The 21,640-nt window shown below is 35.2% G+C and overlaps 1 protein-coding gene across 1 annotated transcript; it reads right to left on the bottom strand.

Moving 5' to 3' along the window:
• Positions 1–4,627: 4,627 nt before the first annotated feature.
• Positions 4,628–10,990, bottom strand: LOC121251086 (2-oxoglutarate-Fe(II) type oxidoreductase hxnY-like). The gene is made up of 11 exons (XM_041150400.1): positions 10,714–10,990; positions 10,419–10,614; positions 10,237–10,335; positions 9,718–9,769; positions 8,772–8,893; positions 8,588–8,688; positions 8,443–8,501; positions 7,797–7,853; positions 6,820–6,865; positions 5,978–6,057; positions 4,628–5,015 (listed from the first exon to the last, which is right to left on the bottom strand). Exons 1-11 carry the CDS (start codon positions 10,819–10,821, stop codon positions 4,925–4,927), a joined length of 1,011 nt encoding a protein of 336 aa, XP_041006334.1. The 5' UTR covers positions 10,822–10,990; the 3' UTR covers positions 4,628–4,924.
• Between the last annotated feature and the right edge of the window lie 10,650 nt (positions 10,991–21,640).

Genomic DNA, 21,640 nt, shown 5'->3' with positions numbered 1-21,640 from the left:
ATAGTCAATCTTCTAACTAAAGGAGATCCTACCCAATCAGCATCTGAAAAAGCTTCAATTCTAATATGTCCATTTGGTCTATACAACAATCCAAGGTCATGAGCTCGCTTAAGATAACGAAGAATATGAATTACAACATCCTAATGTGAGACCCTGGACGTCTGTAGAAATTGGTTCACAATACTCACTGCATAAGAGATATCAGGTCTAGTGATAGTAATTTAATTCAATTTCCTAACAAGTTTTTGATACCGACCTGGATCTCCAAACAACTCCCCTTCCTCTTTTAAGAGTTTACAATTTGGGTTCATAGGAGTGTCAATAGGCCGTGCACCCAACATACTAGTTTCTTCTAGAAGGTCAAGTACATATTTTCTCTTAGATAGGTTAATACATTTTTTAGATCTATCGACTTCAATTCCAAGAAAGAATCTAAGTTTGCCCAAGTCTTTTGTTTAAAACTGATCATATAAAATTGTTTCAGCCTAGTAATTACAATTGAGTCACTTCCAATAATTACAATGTCATCCACATATACAACTAATAAAATATGACCTGCATCATTATGTAGGTGAAATACTGAGTGGTTTGTTTGACATCTATGAAGACCAAATGCCAATATAGCATCAGAGAACCTCTCAAACCATGCTCGAGGATATTGTTTCAAACCATATAATGCATTTTTTAACTTGCACACAGTACCTTGACACTCCCCCTGAGCAACAAACCCAAGTGGTTGCTCCATATACACTTCCTCATTTAAGTCATCATGTAGGAATGCATTTTTAACATCCAACTGAAATAAGGACCAATCCAAATTAGCTGCAAGAGAGATCAATACTCGAACAGAAGAAATTTTGGCAACTAGGGATAAAGTCTCGTCTTAATCAATGCCATAAGTTTGAGTGTAACCCTTAACAACCAAGCAGGCTTTCAGACGTTCCACAAAACCATTAGAATGGAATTTGATTGTATATACTCATCTACAACCAACAGGTTGTTTATCAGGTGGTAGAGGAACAAGAACCCATGTCTCATTATGGTGAAGAACATTCATTTCATTTTTCATAGCTGTCCTCCATCCCAAATTAGATAAAGCATCCTGAAGTATCTTAGGAACATAAAGTTTTGAAAGTTGAGAAGTAAAACATGAAAATGATGGAGATAAAACATGACAAGAGACATATTGGATAATTGGATGTTGAGTAATACAAGAACAAGTACCTTTTCAGAGAGCAATAGGTGAAGAGTCTGGAGTACTAGATAACTCAGGATCTGAAGATGGAGATAAATTTGCTGGAGGCATGGGAGTTGGGGGCCGCAAGCAATGCGAGTACACCTGTAAAGGAACAAGGGAAGGCACTGAGGAGGGTTGGACAAAAGTGGGTGAGTGTACAGGAGAAAGGGTAAGAGTAGGTAATGGTAGAGAATCACACTCAACAACTGAATATGTGTCCGAGAAATAGGGTATGGACTCAAAGAAGGTGACATCAGCACTTGTGAAGTAATGTCTAAGAGCAAGCCTATAGCAGAGATATCATTTTTGAGTCCGGGAATAACCAACAAAGAAACACTTGGTAGCACATGGATCAAGCTTATCAAAGCCTCAGCCAAGGTTATGAACATAACAAACACACCCAAAGATATTTGGAGGGAGAGAAAAAGATGGAGAGGAAGGGAACAAGATGGAGAAGGGAGAGGAACCATCGAGCACTGATGAAGGCATACGGTTAATAAGGTGACATGCAGTAAGAACATAATCACTCTAAAAACGTTTAGGAACATGCGTGTGCAGTAAAAGTGCTCGGATTACATCTAACAAATGACAATTTTTGCTTTCAGCCACCCCATTTTGTTGGCCTGTATAAGAGCATGAAGTTTGATGAATAATTCACTTATTACTTAAGTAAGTAGTAAAGGCATTAGATTGATATTTTTTAGCATCGTCAGAACACAAAACTTGAAATTTTTGTCTAAATTGAGTTTTAATTTCTTCTCGAAAGACTTTGAATATGGAAAGAAGTTCAGATCGTGCCTTCATCAAAAACAACCATGTCATACGAGAATAGTCATCAACAAATGTAACAAAATACTGAAACTTGTTTGATACAATATTGATTGGTCCCTATATATCAGAGTGAACCAATTCAAAATGATTAGATGCTCGATTATCAACTCGAGGTACAAAAGACACACAATGGTGTTTACTAATGGACAGCAAACTAAAGGGAAAACTAAGAGCATATAGACAGATAACAAGGATATAGAATCAGTGAGCTTAGTGGATCCAATGCCTGTAACTTTAGCAAGAATAACACTCTTTGGAAATGTCATAGTATCTAACTTAGATAAGAAATAAGACAAACCAGTCAGATGTTCATTAGCTCCTGAATCGATGATTCATGGATCTTGAGTAGATGAGACAAGACATGCGGATACTATACCTGAATGGGCAAGAGTAGCTATGGAAGATGAAGCCGCTCGTGTGCCACCCAAAAACTGATCATACTCATCCTTCGACATGCTGATCATCTTTGGAGTCAGGTTGGAGCTCGTTGACAGTAATGTAGCATCTTGGCAAATGGTCTGATTAGCATACCCAAATGGTGTACCATGTAGATCCCAACCCAACAATAGTCCACCGAGTGGTTAGTACGACTACAATGGGTACACTTACGAGATTCACGACCTTGAGTGCGATTACCTTTGACATCACATCCCCCACGTGCACCTCTACCATCTCGGTCTCCACACCCTCCAGGACCAACATAGGAGGCAACTAAAGTAGATCTCTCAATACTTTGATCAGAAGACAACTGAGATCCTTGTCCATATAATGTGGCTCGCTGAAGTCGGGAGAACACATCAGGAAATGAGGGAAGCCGTGAACTTGCCAAAATTTGAGAATGCATCGACTCATACTAAGTTTTAAGCCAAAAAGAAACCAACGACAATAAACTCTTCACGTTGTTGTAGCATAGTTGAAATATCAAGAGTGATATGTTGATAAATTTTGAGTTCTACACATATGCTCATCACTTGAAAATAATACTTTTTCAAGCCCAAAGCACCCTGTCCCAACCCAAAGAATTGATGACACAACTCATAAATATGGGTTATGTTCTTAGTACCCGAATACATCTGTTTGAGATGCCTTCATACCTCTTGAGCGATGTCAAAATGTATTAAGCTAGTGCAAATATTAGGCTCAATACTGGTTAACATCAGGGACAAGATTTGAGCATCTTCTTGCTCCCATTGAGCAAATGTAAAACTAGTTGAGTTACGCATTGGATCAACCAAATAGATACAAAGAAGTCCCTTGCCTTTCAAAAAAATTACAATAGATTTTGACCACAATATATAGTTTTTTCCATTCAACTTTACTAAAGTCATAGGCATATTAAAGTTTGGTTCAAGAGACAGTGACTCAAATTTATTTGTCATGGAGAAAAGTATCACAACAATTCAACTTGGAGACATAATCCACACAGAATATGAAATATGGATGAAAACCTGAGAAATACAGTTTGGAAAACTAGAAACTCTGCTTAAGAACCCAAATTTCGGATCTGTATGAAGTAAAATCAGCCTGTATCGGGTTTGAACTGGTATGTTTTGGGTATGAACTCATTTGTTTCAAGTCTGAACCAGGATGTATCGGGACTAAACTGGCATGTATCGGATTATATCGGCCTGTATCAGGTATATCTCGGTTATTACCAGTACCGGCTTCAAAACTGACCTTAAACAGGAATAAGTTATCCTAAATGAGGATAAGTGAAGCTAAGTTTACCGTATTCTTGTTACCAAATGGGTGTTATTCCAGATAGGAATAAGCTCTTACTCCAGGTTGGGGGCATATGCAATTGAGGATTCGATAGTTGAGACCTGCAACTAAAAACCTCGAGACTTCGACGTCCTCAGTGATAAACAGACCTTCTGGCAACCGATGACGACGAGAAACTCACCGGAGTGCACAAACAAGCCCAACGAGCTTGATTATGGTGCCCAATACTAGAGACGACACCTGAGGTCACCGAAAACACCTTGAAAAAGCTACCAGCCGCCAACAAGAAGAAAAATGAAAAACCACACTAACCACCACAGACAACGATGGTGATACCACACTAACCACCACTAACCACCACTAGCTCTGTCGCACAACCACCTCCAACCGACTACTCAACTCTCTGATACCATGTAATCGAACATAGAGAGAGAATACTTGTTATTCATTGATGTTCAACAACATATACATACTACATGCAAATGATAACTATACCCTCATAAGTTACATTAATTACAACTATATACTCTTAACAATTTTAAAATAGATCTAACGTATCTTATGAAATTACGTTGATTTATAAGTTTATTTTGCAAGATTGTACTTCTCTTAACGAAAACATAGTCCAGGTTCATCCCCAAGCGGTGTTGCGCATGCCCTTGAAAATGAAATCAAGAATGGTCTGTTTCCACTCGACCAATAAGTACTGTTCATTCTTAATATGTGGGGCACTAGACCAGAGTTGGCATGTTGTGGTCCTGTGGACCATGTCATAAGGACAGCACCCATGCACGCGAAAATCCGAAAATGGCTTGAGGATGCCCCAAACGGTTTTCCAATAACTAATTATATACATCCGTTTGTTACACACCTGACACCATATCTCTAATAATGGCCCACCGAAATTCTAAAATAGCACGGTTACACATCCGGAATCGACATTTTCTTCACCGACATAGCCAACCTACCTTATGATTTTACCTAAAGCAACATAATATAGAAAACATGTAAAAACAAGTGTAAATCTATGTAGAAACCTCTACTGGTCTGATTATATCGTTCGAATTTGATTTGGTAGAATAAATTTCTGGCTGCTCAGGTGTGTAGATCTCCCACAGCGTCCTGGGGCGAAACTTAAGCTTCAGTTTTGTTGTATATACTCAGATCAGTATGAGTGTCCTCGTAGCGTTGGCTGAGGTAAGTTTGACATAAGATAGGAGGAAACCTGGCAAAACAGAGAAATGCAACACAGAATTACAAGAGTACGTTGAGAATTTAAATTGCAGTCTATGATATTTCCAAATTCATGCTAATGATACCACATTTATAACTGCCAGCTAATTATTCAGGCACCATTTGGGATGATCTAGAAATTTAACATCATAGGCAAATGAGGAATGTGTACGAGTTTAAACAGAAGCCAGGGAGCATTTTAAGGATCTCATAATCGAAACACCTGATCCTTACAACAGAATAATAGAAAATAGTTTATTTAATAGCTGTGATCACTGCATCTCATGATAATAAACACTTGAAGAGCAGAGCTAATGCCGGACCATTGAAGGCAAGAAAAAAAGTTACTTGCATAGTGATATACAAATTTTAGAAGAAAACTGCAGCAAAAATATTATTAAACTAAAATATTCAATTTTCTGCCATAAAAGTGAAGCTCATCCATCTGTGTCACCCTGTTATCAGCAATTTGAGGCGCTTTTATTTACCCTTTTTTTTTTAATTTAATTTCAACTAGGACATCCCTCTTTTACGTCAGCTTTCTATAAGATGATAAAATACCAACACCCATACTAGATTACACATTCAAAATTAAAACAATTAAAATTAAAACTTGAAAAAAAACCCAGAATGGCTATTAGGACACCTCTGGTGGGGGTGGTCCTCCGGATTCTAGTCGTGGCCACCCCTGAGTGGATTAGGATTAGGGATTTTAGGGTTCATGATTTATATATTTTAGAATTTTAGTTTAAAAGTCTAAATAATCATGTGTAGTCCATATTTTTCAATAATTGTGCATCCTTTTAGAATTCATTTACTTGTTTCTTCTATTTCAATCACTGGACAAAAACCCACAGCACAGTGCCCATTCACTTTGTGTGTGGGAGAGAATAAAAAAAATATACATTTTAAGTTCAAACAGAAAATAAAAACATTGTGTGAATACAAACTTACTTGGGAGGATTATTTTCTGACTTGCATGTTGGCAAACACTCAACAAGACAATCATGACTTGGTTCCACAAAATATGCAATCTGCCACAGGAAAATGGAAATGAGATATACGTACTAAGGACCGCTTTCAAAAGAAAATGCATTTATGCAAATAATAATAAGCAAGTCGCTAAATATTTGGAAGCAAAATGTCATCCAATAATAACATGAATAAGATTGAAAGATATCCGCAACGAATTAGAGCCCCTCACCAAGTTAACAATTTCATTTACAACCCAGCTGCTTTCTCATGCAACAAGACATAGGGATTGTTCTTTGAAACAGCAAGAAGTCAAATACATTCTTTTGTGTCTTATTTTAGATTCAGAAACAAGGGAGAAGTCACCAGGGGCTAGTGAGAGAGAGCAATAGTGGAGGGCATGAAACTTGTGCACTATAGATATTGATATTACTGACAGTCGAATTGGCTTGGTAAAATAACAGAGTGTGGAGAACACTTGATCTCAGATTTCTAAACAACCCCAGTTTGCCTTCCCGGTGGCCACAACTATAACTGATTCTTTCACTAATAGGGGGAACACTTCAAAGGAGATCCAAGTAGTGAAAGTTTCAAATGGCCAAAATGTAAGTGCCAATTGTAACATAGGTCCTATTGTGCAAATAAATCCAGATAAATGCAATAAATAGTAACAGAGAACATATAAAAGATAAAGTTGAGTAATTTATATAGTGACATTATAAAACTGGTGACCCATCATTGTGGATCATCTGAAAGCTCGTGGTGAGCCTTCAAAAGACTATTTGAAAAAGAAAGGACAATAAAATTAAAAACAGGGGCCTTACAGAGTATCTCTCTTGACCATTCACCAAAACTCTGTGCAAGGTGGACCTGAGTAACAAAATTTCAGTCATCCAAGGGTTAGGAATTTCACAGAAAATGGGGGGCAACCTATGGATTTGGCCAAAGCCCTGAGAAATGCATAGAATGGTAATAATTCTTTTTATGTAAATATAAAGAGAAAAACAAAGCAGCAATGGCAATGCAGCTGCAAGTTCATGACTGTCGTACTTCAAAAAAAAAATGTTCATGACTACCGTCTTGGAAAGGATGATGTATTGGGAAAAATCTATACCCTACAAGCTTCAATCTGGAATGCAAATTCTCCTAACAGTAACATTTAACAGCTCAGTATAATCACCACTTCTGGCACAATAATAAAATTCGTCAGCAGTTTAAAGTTTACAGCTGCAATTTGTTCTGATATGAGATTGAATAATGTCTTTTTTCTTTCATTGGAGATACAAATGTCATAGAAAATACATTTTATATAGGGTTTAGTACAAAAAAAGTCCCTAAGTTTTACATGTTTATCTTTTCACTACTTGGGTTTTCAATTTATTGGTTCACTCTTTAGGTTTGATATGAAAATCCAATGAGTGAAAAGATAAATGTGTAAAACCCATAGACTGTTTTTGTACTTAACTCTGTAAAATCCAGTGAGTTATTTTAAGTTTAGATTTTCCATTTAAGCTCATGTTTCAAATCATATCTAAGAATTCTAGATGGGGGAAACTTCTCCATATGTCATATTGGAAGATAAGAAGTGTTTCCAACATCAATGAAAGCCACCATCAGACTAGGCTATGGCAAAAACAACAGTCAGACATCACAACTAAATGCTAGATGCCATTAAGGATAAAAAAATTTGGGAACATAAATGCACTGCAACGATTCTTTAGAAACGGTATTATTTTTTATATGGGATAAAACTGCGAGTCTGCAACTTCGATCAAGGCAACTGCTAAGAGATCTATATTACTTGAAAATACTGTTGCTCCAGCGCTCCAGCATGTCACCAAGATTCACTATAAATGCTCTGTCAAAGATAAACAACAGAAAAAGAATGTCACCATACCGATATAAATATCCATATTACATTTTTCACATAAATACCTTGCATGTCAAAATATATTTACTGCATGTTAATTAGGATTGCAGCTGGACAATGTGCAACAAAAATGTGGCATTCTAGAATGTTATCCTTCAGAACAGAAAAACAACGTAGAAGAAAATTATAATGACACTGAAGTGGAAGCAATTGTATCTACATTTGTTATCTTTAACACACAATCTTCTTATAATTAAAAATCGCAGTGTATAGAAAACTTAATAATTGATATGCAAGATGGGAGAGCTCAACTTATCAAAAGAAATATGATGGGACTTCGAGAAAATATATATATATATATATTGTTTGATAAGTAAGAAAAGAATAATAATATTTAATTAAGTGGCAAGGAACTAAGAATCAAGTTTGTTCAGAAATATGAATTGATAGAACTCATACAAAATTTGAGAATAATGTTTAACCAAAAGAAACTAAACTTAAGCATTTATGCATCAACCAGACTCAATTCGTTTTGAATTGAAGAATCTCAACCTCCAAAATTGCTACAGTTACTCACCCTTTCAATGGCGGCACATATTCCCATATCTGAGGTTTAGCATCCTTATCCTTGCATATCTGGATGCAAAAGTAATATGGTTGCAATAGCCAATCACATTAAAAAAAAATCACCCTTAAAAAAATCATCGTCACAGGATTCTTACTTGGAGACCTACGACGTCATCTGTTGCCAAAAGGGTAATCAAACCATAGTCAGAATGAGCTCCAGCTCCATATATTCCCTTTGAGGGATCAGAAACTTGACCTAAAACAACCCTACCATAGATTAGCAACAGCACAACAAGGCCAGGTTCAACATTTTCTTCAAGAACAGAACTTAAATTCAACCTTCGTAGTGTAATAAGCGCAAGGTTGCAATTGGCTCGCCAAGCATTTGTGGCCTGTCAAAGAAATCAACCTCCAGATCAAGTGCAAGAGCTATTATCCTGGCAACTGCTCTTGAAACCTTTCTGAATGAACATAAGGAATCAATTCAAAAGGCAAGAATGAAATATATAGCTCATAACTCATACTATCTGAATCCTTGAATGCCAGCCATTCTAGAGAAAATTGATCCACTATAAATTAAACAGTTAAGAATGGGTTCAGTGTTTAAAACCCACATATGTGTGGTTAACAAAATCACATAAACACAATAATTTAGGATTGCTAGGCACACACTGTCATTCACACACTGCCTATAGCAATTGGTAATTAAGTCAGACCCTCATCTTCACGTTCAAAACAAAAGCTATTTACATTTTGGATAGTTAGAAAACCCTGAACGCTGTAATTTGGGCCCACCATAATTTGTGTAGCAACATGCTCACTAACAGAAGGTTACTCTCATCCCCATTAGACATTTCTCTTATCTTCAGTTCCATTATTGATAGGTTGATACGTATGCCCTTATACAGCATGATTTATCAAAAACTAAAGCAAAGAGGGGAAAATAAGAGGTATGCAGCTTTCAAGAATTGATTCTACTTTGTTTTTAACTGCACATCCTGCTTCTATATAAGACTTTGTTAATTGTTCCATCATACAAACTTTAACAAAAGGTTACTCTCATCCCCATTAGACATTACTCTTATCTTCAGTTCCATTATTGATAGGTTGATACATATGCGCCTATACAGCATGAATTATCCAAAGCAAAAGGAAAGAGGGGAAAATAAGAGGTAAGTATATTTCAATAATCGATTCTACTTTGTTTTTAATTACACATACTGCTTGTATATAAAGACTTTATTAATTGTGCCATCATAGAAACTTTATGTTTGTTAAAACTTACAAAGCCTCTTGATGAAACCTCTCCATTGTCTCCCTCCATCCAGGCAATAGTCCTAAAAGATAAAAATAAAAAATAAATAAATAAAATGAAAATAAGATAAAGTTCAATATTCGATAATATACTTTCCAAAACCCATAAAAGGGGAAAAAAGTGACCGGCTTTAATTGCCAAAAGAACCACGAGAAAGAAAGAGCCATAAATGAAACATCAACGCAGCTTTCTTTCAAACGAAGTCTGGCAGAATTAAGCTTTCATAATAATGAAAATCTATGTAGTAATTATAGTTATGAAATGGAAAATTCGTTTTTTTTATTGCATTATTTTCACAATAAAAAATATATTTTGGGTAATTACTTTTTTGATTCTTTAATCTTTATTATCATTATTATAATGAATCATGAAAGAACAATGAGAAATCGTCTACTTGAGTCCCCAAGTAGAATTTAACTTTTACCTATTAAAAAAAAAAAAAAAAAAGTATTCCTTCAAAATTATCGAGCTCCTGTAGGACTGAGTTACCTGGTGCAGGCCAAACATTTGGCCCATAAAAAGGTTTTTCAGCTGCAGGGTCATCTTCAGCTACTTCCACTCCTAGGTAGTATCCCTCCTTGTAATCTCCTATTTCAAGCATGCAACAAATCATGGAGAAATAAGAACCAACATAATTAAAACAAAAGTGGAAATGGGTAACAAAAACAAACCGTAAACTTGGTTTTCAGGGTCCAAAATCTCGTCAAGAACAGGGGTGTAGCCCCTGTGTTTCTCGTTCCTTAAAAGCTTCATTTTATCGCTTAATGGCAGACCAAACATCATTCTGCTCTGTGCGAAAACCTCGTCCATGAATTCCTCGCTTATCCCATGGTTTACAACGTAGAAAAATCCCGAATCCAAACACGCCTAGAACAGAATAGTAAAAAAAATTATAAAAAAACTGCAAAAAAAAAAAAATATCAGAAATAAATAATTTCTTTTAGGAAATTGAAGGGGGACATGCACCTGCTTGAGCAACGAAACGGATTGGTGAATGTCAGGATTAGAGAGATCCATACAATTGAGGACAGAGATTTTCGCGGCTTCGATGCCGTTCACACTCTGGTTTTCCATTTCCCAGTGAAAAAACGAAAGGGCCTCAGGAGGAGAAGTAGCACTAGCTCAATAGAGCAAAATTGAGCAATGGAGCAAATCCCGTATTGCTTTTTTTCTTGGTCGCCAAAATTCCGGTTCTCTTCTCTTCCCTTCTCTTCTCGGTGGCCAAACCTTTTTATTTATTTTATTTACGTTGTGCCACTTTATTTATGTTTTTTGCAATCATGGACAGTGTCGTGGGCATATTCTTCTACAGTTATACCCCCGCCCAAAGCATGTAAACGATGATCTTTGGTATCATGCCATTGCCTTAAAAAGCATGTCTGAAAAAACAAAGCACATCGAAAAATTAATTGTGATTTTGAATTATGAGTTGAGTTGAGTTTATTTATCTCATTATTATTCACTATTACTTATAAATCATTTTAATTCATTTTATTCTATCTCATCTCTCAATCTAAACAGAGCTTAATTGATCAGTACAGACATCTTCTCCAACTTATTATATCTCTTCCTAACCGGATCATCTAGCCCCTACGCCTTGTGCCCTTTTTTCTTCCGTTCCTCCATATCACCGAGCGATATGTTCCATGCATGTTTGGGATATCGTTAAGGAATAATTATAACTCTAATTTATACTATATATTCACTTTGTCTGCTGATAAAAAAAAAATTAAAAACATAGACATAAAATGATAGATGAAACCTAAGATTTTATTTTTTATTTTTTTATTTTATTATTATTATTATTATTATTATTATTATTATTATTATTATTATTATTTTGTATTTTTAGACACCATTTTGTTCAAAATCCATTCCCTAAATAAAAATGTTCAAAATCCTGGCCTTCACCATTTCAGCAACATATATTGATCTCTGGTGTCGCCAAACCATGGCCACCAAAGGCTAAAATGTCTGATTCTCCCTAGATTTAAAATTAGAGAGAGAGAGAGAGAGAGAGAGAGAGAGATCCCATCACCTATAACCAAAAAAAAAAAAAAGGTGTAATTCTTAGACAAATTCTCCATTGCAATCTACCAAAACGCACCTACTTCCATAGTAGTGTAAACACATGCAATATAGTTCATGAATTTCTGGACATTTAATGTAGCGCCTTAAGGCGATCTTTTTCGTATTTAATCAGTCAATATAAGTATTTTGTTGGATCTAATCCTTTTAAGAATAAAACATTATGTCAATATGGCACTGCATGCCCAAATATTTGGTTTATTTATAAAATAAAAATAAAAGCTGATGTAAAAGTAATGACAATATTAATACAACAACATGCATGAGGGATGAGATCAATACGGTAAGATACAAAATATATATATATATATATATATATATATAGTTTAACTTTATTAATATATATATCAATTGCCTAGCTAGGAAACTACAAATTTAGACAGCATAAACACACATTGAAAGAGAGACCGATCGAGTATTTATTGTCAGGATGTTGTGTGAAATACCATCCAATTATATATAAATCACCACATAAAGATTCTATTATTTTTTAGTAATATTGCTAGATAGAATATAGATTGTGCAACCGACACGTACTCATTTTAAAAAAAAAATATAGTCTACTATTAAATAATTAATTCTTTTCATGTGAGTTTGAAATTAACTTTTTTTTTTAAGATGAGTATGTGACACTTACGGACTTTATAACTGTAAACATAATTTTTAAAAGTTGCACCATTGGACCACCTATTGGGGACGGTAGCACTCTTTTTTTTTTTTTTTTTTTTGTAACATATATATATATATATATATATCTAAATATTGGAGTTTCGATATTTTTATATATTTAACTCATTTCGTGTGATCGTAAAAGGTTTATAGGTTGGTTTTTAATTAAAAAGTGTAAAAAGATTCTATTTCACCAAATTTAAATTATAACCCCGAAAATAATTTATTAATAAATTTATCGAAATATAAGGCAGCCATCGTTGAAAAGAATCATTATGGCACGAGGAGAAGACTGACACGGAATGGCTGGGGGACGGAAGTGTAAATATGAGAAACTTTGGGACATTAGTCAAAGGAACAGAACAGTAACGAAAAATACACGAACGGCCTCGATTTCTCGAAGAATATACGTGGTCGGTGGTCGTCGAATTCCACAACATTCACCTCACAAACACGAGGAACGTTCGCTCTTTGCCACGTTGGCGTATCTTTTGTGTTCTTTTTCTTGGTCAAAAAGTGGACGCACGTGCCTTTATTTCTTTCCTTTCTTTTCTTTACACGCACTTTTATTTCTCTATCAAAAAGTGGGTTTAGCATTTATTTTGTGAAAGGAAAATGCTTGGGTGCCTCGTTCCTAAAAGTGTCCCCTAATGTATTTCATTTGAAATTGACAGATAAAAAAGCCCATTAAAAACATAATCTTGTTAGGTATAATCAGTTTAGCGTAATAAATCACGTATCATGTTGACATAATTTTTTTATTAAAAAAAAATAAAAGAAAAAAATTTGAGATTTCTATCTTACGAAAATTATTTTCGTCTTTAATTCATTCAAGAAAAAATCTTCTTATAAACGAGTTCGTGCATCAATATGCACACCGATATTAATATCTAAAGTATTCATTTAATAAAACGATACGAATTGAAGATAAAAATAATTTGATGTGTTTGCACAAGTTGTAAAGGAATTAATCTTGACTTTTATTAATGGACGGAACGGACACTATATTTATAGTAGTAAAGGAAAGAAAACTTTGTGAGGAGTTGAATCCCAATTTATTAAATCTAATTTTCATGTGACACGTCCAACTTGTTTGAAAATTAATGTCCACTTTATATTGCACTACATTAAAGTTATCTCTAGTGGTCACATCCTTCATCATTAGTACTCTTTTAAAAAATTATTAGGCCTCCCAACTTATTATTTCATAATCATACTTAAAATCACGAAAAGAAAAATTACAACCATCATTATTGTTTGAGCATATTATATATTAGTGTAACCTTACATGTGGTCAATGATCGAAGAGTCCTAAAGAGTATTAATAGTTCTCCTCACAAAAAATATTGAAAAATATTCTCAATCTTATCTTTAATTTCATATCTTCTTCGTCTATAAATTTAGATAATTAACATTAATAGATTTAAATCTCTTCAATTTTTATTCGGGATTTGTATTTTAAAGAGAAAGATACATAATTAAATATTCACATAGCAATATTTATATTAGTAAAACGCTATAGATATAAACGAATCCCATAAAAGGGATCTCACACACTGATGTCGCACACTTGGCAAGTCTCCATACCTTTTTTTTTCTCTTTCTCTCTCCTCTCCCCCGTGCCGCCACCCCTGCCCTCTCCCCGTGTCCTCTCTTCGTGCTGGCCATAGTGGTCGGGGACCACCTCAAACTAGGCAGAAGACACAATGGTCCAAGCGGCACCATCAACAGAGCTCATGGTAGCTTGTCATGCACATTGGTGGCCAGAAACCAGCTCATGGTAGCTTGTCATGCACGTTGGTGGCCGGAAACCACATTTCGCACACAGTGTGCATGGTCGACCGCGCGCCGCTAAGTGGTTGAGGTGGCGAGATCTAAGCGGAAAGCTTGTTCTTTGGCCGTCTATGTTGATTGGGAACCACCTCGGAAGGGCAGACAACACCGACGAGGAGAGAAAGGGGAGAGAAAGAGAGAGGGAAAGGGGGAGGAGAGGAGACACAGGGAGAGGGGGGAGGAAGAGAGAGAGAGGGAAAAAAAAAAAGATGTAATATGCCACATCATTGTGTCTGATCCCTTTATGTCTCTAGTAGCCCTCTTTACATTATTTGAAAGACAACATTAAATACTACACATTAATCAGATACCATGTGAGCACCTGTATATACATCTATCAGAGAGATTCTTCATCCGAACAGATAATATATAGTCAGTGGTGATCACGCATGATATGAATATAATAATTGAATATTAGTTAGTCAAACCAAACCATCATTTTCTTAAAAACCACTAATCAATTAATTAAATAATCTTATGAATTTTTATCGATGGTGAATATATAATTATATATTAATTTGATTTGCGGACCTCTAATTTGTCAGACTGCTTTGGTCAAGCAATTGAAAATTTAGTCCACCTCTCGTTTATTGACCAATTTTTAGTATGAAAACTACCGCCCGACACCTTGTTTTCTTAGGGTTCTACCTCTACATGCAGAACAGTACTTGCTTTTGTCAACTTTGGAAGGTGGTATAGTAATTAATTAGCTTCTTGCCAACTTTTGCGTTTAATAATTATTTTCCCTTCGTTTTTCGTTTTTTGTTTTCCCCACCATATGAAAAATGATCTTTTGCGAGCGATTTTTGTTTTGTTCTAAATAAAATCACAATAATAAATAACTATTTACAACAAAAATAAAATCATCGCAGCTTAGTCACATTGACTTTGAATTCAAACTCGGTGGTGCAACCATTTTGTTAGTTACAGCGATTTTTCACTATATTGTGGTGAAAAAAATCGCTGTAATAAGAAACAATGTGTTGCAATGGAGGAAAAACGTTGCAAATATTTTCTTGGGCCCCAAAACACGTTTTGTTTTATTTTTTCCCTTTGTTTTGTTCCTGAGTGAAGGTCCCTTCTCCACTTCGACGTCTTCCCATTTTCGCCTACATGCAAATCCGCCCACGCCCACACGACTTCATCTCCATTTTCAACACAGGGCACAAAGCTATGTAGTCCTCTTCATTTTCCTTCCACGGAAGTTAGGGTCCTTGTCATTTAAAAAAAATTACTATTTTTATAATACATATTTCGGTTTAAAAAATAGTATTATATTTGATAGTTAAAATCGTATAAGTATTTAGTAAAACGTGATATTTTAAAAGAAGATAATAAGACAAAATAGTTAGTAGTTAAAATTGTAAATAAAAGTGATAGAAAAAAATAATAAAGAAAAAATAGAGAAATATTATTTAATAGAATAGAGATAGGGATGGAGAATGAGATGTAGAAGGTTTTTGAAAGATATGTAAAATTTACGAAAAACTTCTAGAAAATGTACTTTTTAGTTAAATTATAAAAAATTTTATGGGGAATCATTACCTCTTTTTCCCTATAATTTGAGGCAAAATTTAGGAAATGCTCTTAAAACCTCCCTCCATCTGGATCCCTATTTTAGGAAAAAGATTTAGGGAATGAATAGTTGTTTCATCCCCTAAATCGCTTTTATCAATATTTTATTCATTTCAATTAAATTAATTATTTTTACAATCATCTACATTTTCGTTCATACTCATATTTGTTATAGTTTTAAATAATAATTTTAAAAATAATTTAAATAAATAAAAAAATATAAAAAAAAATTAAAATATTAAAAATAATTTAAATTTTTATTTAAAATATTCACTAAAGTAATAGTTCAAAATATAAGAAAAAATATTGAGTAGTTAAATTTGTAAATAAAAGTGAGAGAAAAAAGTAGAGTAGTTTTATATACAGTCCTCTTAAGAGGACTGTATTGCAGTCCTAGTCCATGAAATGACCATCTTATCCCCATTTTAATCCATGAATTGATTAAATTACCCTTCCTTCTCTACAACCTAAATCTGAAGCAAATTGGACCCAAATTCAAATCGCACTCCCTGGCCCCTACGTTTTTCCCTCTCCGTCGTGCGTGCCCCTCGACCCGAACGAATCTCTCATCCACCATCGATGACCACCCTCAACCCACCATCGACTACCGACGACCTCATTGAGAACCTTGATCTGCACTTGTTTATTTACATACATCATGGGTTGTTTTAGCTAGTTTGCACTGTGGATAACACACTGATTTCATGTTTTAGCTAGTCCTACTGTCGTGTTTTGGTTGTTTGCTGAATTTTGTTTATTGAATCAGTCTGTATAAATATAGAATAATCATGTTTTAGGGATGGACAATCTGATTTTTGTTTGCTGAATCAATCTGTATAAATATAGAATAATCATTCATGAACAAAATCAAGAGGCAAAGCACTTAAGAAAGTATGTAACTGGCGAACTTTTACAGGGTTGAGGACTCGAGCTCATATAGAGTGAACTAAAAAGTATGTAACAGGAGCAAAGTGGAAATTTACTTTGGCTGAAGTGTTGAAATTTATGAACACCAGCTTTTAAGGCTATAGTTACTGTGGGATTTTAGCCCAATTGAGGTTTTTCTCTAATTTGATGCATATTACAATTGTGGACATGCAGAATGATTTTCCAATGAAGTTGTAGGATATGATTTACATGAGTTGCTTCTTTCCATGCTTATAATTTTTTTCCATTTTACTTTACTATTTAAGTGGGTTGGATAATTTTTCATATTAGATCTAGCCATTTGGTAAAATTCACTCGATCAAATCCTATTCTCCAAATAGTATGATGCAGCAACCACAATATGGTTGAAGGTGTATGGTTTGAACATGTCTTAGTATTTTCAAATTTTTTTTTTTCTTGGGTTTTAGCTAGTTTGCACTCTGGATAACACATATTGATTTCATGTTTTAGCTAGTCCTGCTGCCGGGTTTGGGTATTGAGAAGAGATGATTTAGGGATGGAAAATCTAAACTTTGTTTCTAGCATTTATTAACTTTTGCTTCAATTGTTTTCTATTCTTGATTGTCAGGTTTGCTAATTTGTTGTGCTTTAATTTTTATTTTTATTTTTATTTTTTTAATTTTTAATTTTTAATTTTTAATTTTTTACTTTCATGTTGTGCTTTAAATATATCAAAATTTTTCTTGATGGAGAAAAGGGAAGAATGCACATCTACTAGGCGATCACTGTTTTTTTCAGAAAGCAGTAATTATATGGATACCCCAAATGTGAGAGATGATGAGGTAGTGATTGATAATCATGGTGTAGTGCTGGGGAATGATGATGATGATGTGGTTTTAGAGCCAATGCCAGGAAATGATGATGATGGAGTTTTAGAGCCAACGTCGGAAAATGATGATGATGGGGTTTCAGAACCAACACCGAGAAATGATGATGATGGGGTTTCAGAGCCAATGCCGGGGATGTTTTTTAAAACTGAGAAAGAATTCATTTACTACTACAAGCAATATAGGAGATAGGCTGAATTCGGTATAATGACCTAAAGAAGTAAAATGAAAGATGATGGGGGTGTTAGATATGTAACACCTGGGTGTGCTCGTGGTGGTAAGGCAAGGAAATGTATTACCAACATTTCTAAAACACGTCCGACAACGAAGACTGATTGTAAGGCGATAATTAATGCAGTTTTGGCTGATGGTGTCTTACATATAACTACTATCTGCAATGCACAAAACCATGGGTCTAGTCAGTCCACAAAAGGTAAGATTTTTTTATATGTAATTGCGCAATTGATGATTTCGTGAAGAGATAGTTAGATATTAACAACAAGGCAGGCATAGATATGACCAAAAGTTTTAACGCATTGGTTGTCGAGGCTGGTAGTTTTGAGAAACTTCCATTTATTGAAAAAGATGCAAGGAATTATATAGAAAAGGCTCGACACCTTAGAATTGGCAAAGGAGGTGCTAATACACTTCGTGGTTATTTTGAGAGGATGCAATATAAGAATGATGGGTTTTACTCATTAATGGATTTGGATGATGATGGTCGATTAAAAAATGTCTTTTGGGCCGATGCACGCAGCAGAGCAGCATATGATTATTTTAGGGATGTTGTGACATTTGATACAACATACCTAATAAATAGATATGGCATGTCATTTACTCCATTTATTGGTGTTAACCACCATGGACAGTCAATACTTTTGGGAGCAGGTTTGATATCAAGTGAAAATACTGAAATATTTGTTTGGTTATTTGACACTTGGTTGAAATGTATGGATGGGAGGGCGCCAAAAGCTATCATCACTGATCAAGACAAGGTCATGAAAAATACTATTGCAATAGTCTTTCTAAATATCCGGTATAGATACTGTTTGTGGCACATAATGAGAAAACTATCAGAAAAGTTGAGCTCACATGCTGAATTTAAGTGTAGGTTGAAAAGTGCATTGCAGAGATATGTTTATGATTCTCAGACTTCTGACGAGTTTGAGAAGTCTTGGGAAGTGTTTATTGACACTTACAATGGTAAGGAACATGCATGGTTTCAAAGTATCTATAGTGAGCGAATGTATTGGGTTCCCGTATACCTGAAAAATACATTTTGGGCTGGGATGAGCACAACTCAGAGGAGTAAGAGCATGAATACCTTTTTTGATAAATATGTACATTTAGGGACTATGTTGAAAGAATTCGTTGATCAATTTGACAATGCACTGAGGAAAAAAATAGAGAATGAGATGGCAGTAGATTTTCACTCATTCAATTGCACAGTCCCTTGTATATCTCATTTACCTGTGGAGAAAAAATTTCAAGCAGTGTACACGAATTCTAAATTTAAGGAAGTGCAATCAGAAGTAATGGGAATTATCTACTCTCATTGTGTTGTCATAAAAACAGAAGGGGCAGCTACCACGTATCAAGTTAATGACCAAAGGTTACCTGAAGACGGCATCAAGAAGTCAACTTTGCAGGCGTACTTCAATGAAGATGAGTGTGAGGCAAAGTGCATGTGTGAACTATTTGAGATAAGAGGGATTATATACAGGCACATTCTTTCAATTTTCGCCGCAAGGGATGTCCAAGTGTTGCCGAAAAAGTACATTATGGAGAGGTGGAGGAAGGACATTAAACGTAGATATGCTCTCATTCAAAGCAGTTACGATGACTTGAGTGGTAAACCAGCTGCTAGCCGATACTCTTGTTTGATAAAATTATGTTTTCAAGTAGCTACAAATGCATGTAAAATGGAAGATAATTCTCTAGACATGACACAGAAGCTAAAGGCAATGAATGAAATTTACACTAAATTGAAGCCCCAGGCCACAATTGCAAGCATTCATGCTTCCATTGATGCCGAAACTAGAAGTTCAAAAAAAGTGTTGAGCCCTCGTATTGTCAGAGGCAAAAGCAGGCCCCCATCAAAGAGGAAACAACCTACAATAGAGAAGTTACAAACCAAAAATAAAAAGGCTGATGGCAAGCGACAAAGAAAGAATGTATGGAAGATTTAAATAATGTGATTTTGATATAGTTTTAACAAATTTATGAATATGTTATGTCATTTGTTTATGTATTCAAATGTAGCCCCCATCACGGACGGAAGATATATTAAACCCCATAGAATCGGTAATACTGCACAACACACCAGAAGCTATTGTTTCGCAACTGCCTGGTACACAACAAAACGTTATTTCTCAGGTAAATATCAAATAATATTCCTACTCAACTCTCTAATACAACGAAGACTGATTTTTATATGTAATTGCGCAATTGATGATTCCGTGAAGAGACAGTTAGATATTAACGACAAGGCAGGCATAGGTATGACCAAAAGTTTTAACGCATTGGTTGTCGAGGCTGGTGGTTTTGAGAAACTTCCATTTATTGAAAAAGATGCAAGGAATTATATAGAAAATGCTCGACACCTTAGAATTGGCAAAAGAGGTGCTAATACACTTCGTGGTTATTTTGAGAGGATGCAATATAAGAATGATGGGTTTTACTCATTAATGGATTTGAATGATGATGGTCGATTAAAAAATGTCTTTTGGGCCGATGCACGCAGCAGAGCAGCATATGATTATTTTAGGGATGTTGTGACATTTGATACAACATATCTAATAAATAGATATGGCATGTCATTTGCTCCATTTGTTGGTGTTAACCACCATGGACAGTCAATACTTTTGGGAGCAGGCTTGATATCAAGTAAAAATATTGAAATATTTGTTTGGTTATTTGACACTTGGTTGAAATGTATAGATGGGAGGGCGCCAAAAGCTATCATCACTGATCAAGACAGGGTCATGAAAAATGCTATTGCAATAGTCTTTCCAAATATCCGGTATAGATACTGTTTGTAGCACATAATGAGAAAACTATCAGAGAAGTTGAGCTCACATGCTGAATTTAAGTGTAGGTTGAAAAGTGCATTGCAGAGATATGTTTATGATTCTCAGACTTCTGACGAGTTTGAGAAGTCTTGGGAAGTGTTTATTGACACTTACAATGGTAAGGAAAATGCATGGCTTCAAAGTATCTATAGTGAGCGAATGTATTGGGTTCCCGTATACCTGAAAAATACATTTTGGGCTGGGATGAGCACAACTCAGAGGAGTGAGAGCATGAATGCCTTTTTTGATAAATATGTACATTTAGGGACTATGTTGAAAGAATTCGTTGATCAATTTGACAATGCACTGAGGAAAAAAATAGAGAATGAGATGGCAGCAGATTTCCACTCATTCAATTGCACAGTCCCTTGTATATCGCATTTACCCGTGGAGAAAAAATTTCAAGCAGTGTACACGAATTCTAAATTTAAGGAAGTGCAGTCAGAAGTAATGGGAATTATCTACTCTCATTGTGTTGTCATAAAAACAGAAGGGGCAGCTACCACGTATCAAGTTAATGACCAAAGGTTACCTGAAGACGGCATCAAGAAGTCAACTTTGCAGGCGTACTTCAATGAAGATGAGTGTGAGGCAAAGTGCATGTGTGAACTATTTGAGATAAGATGGATTATATATAGGCACATTCTTTCAATTTTCGCCGCAAGAGATGTCCAAGTGTTGCTGAAAAAGTACATTATGAAGAGGTGGAGGAAGGACATTAAACGTAGATATGCTCTCATTCAAAGCAGTTACGATGACTTGAGTGGTAAACCAGCTGCTAGTCGGTACTCTTGTTTGATAAAATTATGTTTTCAAGTAGCTACAAATGCATGTGAAATGGAAGATAATTCTCTAGACATGACACAGAAGCTAAAGGCAATG

The sequence above is a fragment of the Juglans microcarpa x Juglans regia genome, chromosome 2D (genome assembly GCF_004785595.1).
Source record: "Juglans microcarpa x Juglans regia isolate MS1-56 chromosome 2D, Jm3101_v1.0, whole genome shotgun sequence".
Lineage (NCBI taxonomy): Eukaryota > Viridiplantae > Streptophyta > Magnoliopsida > Fagales > Juglandaceae > Juglans > Juglans microcarpa x Juglans regia.
This window is presented reverse-complemented; position numbering and strand designations above follow the sequence as displayed.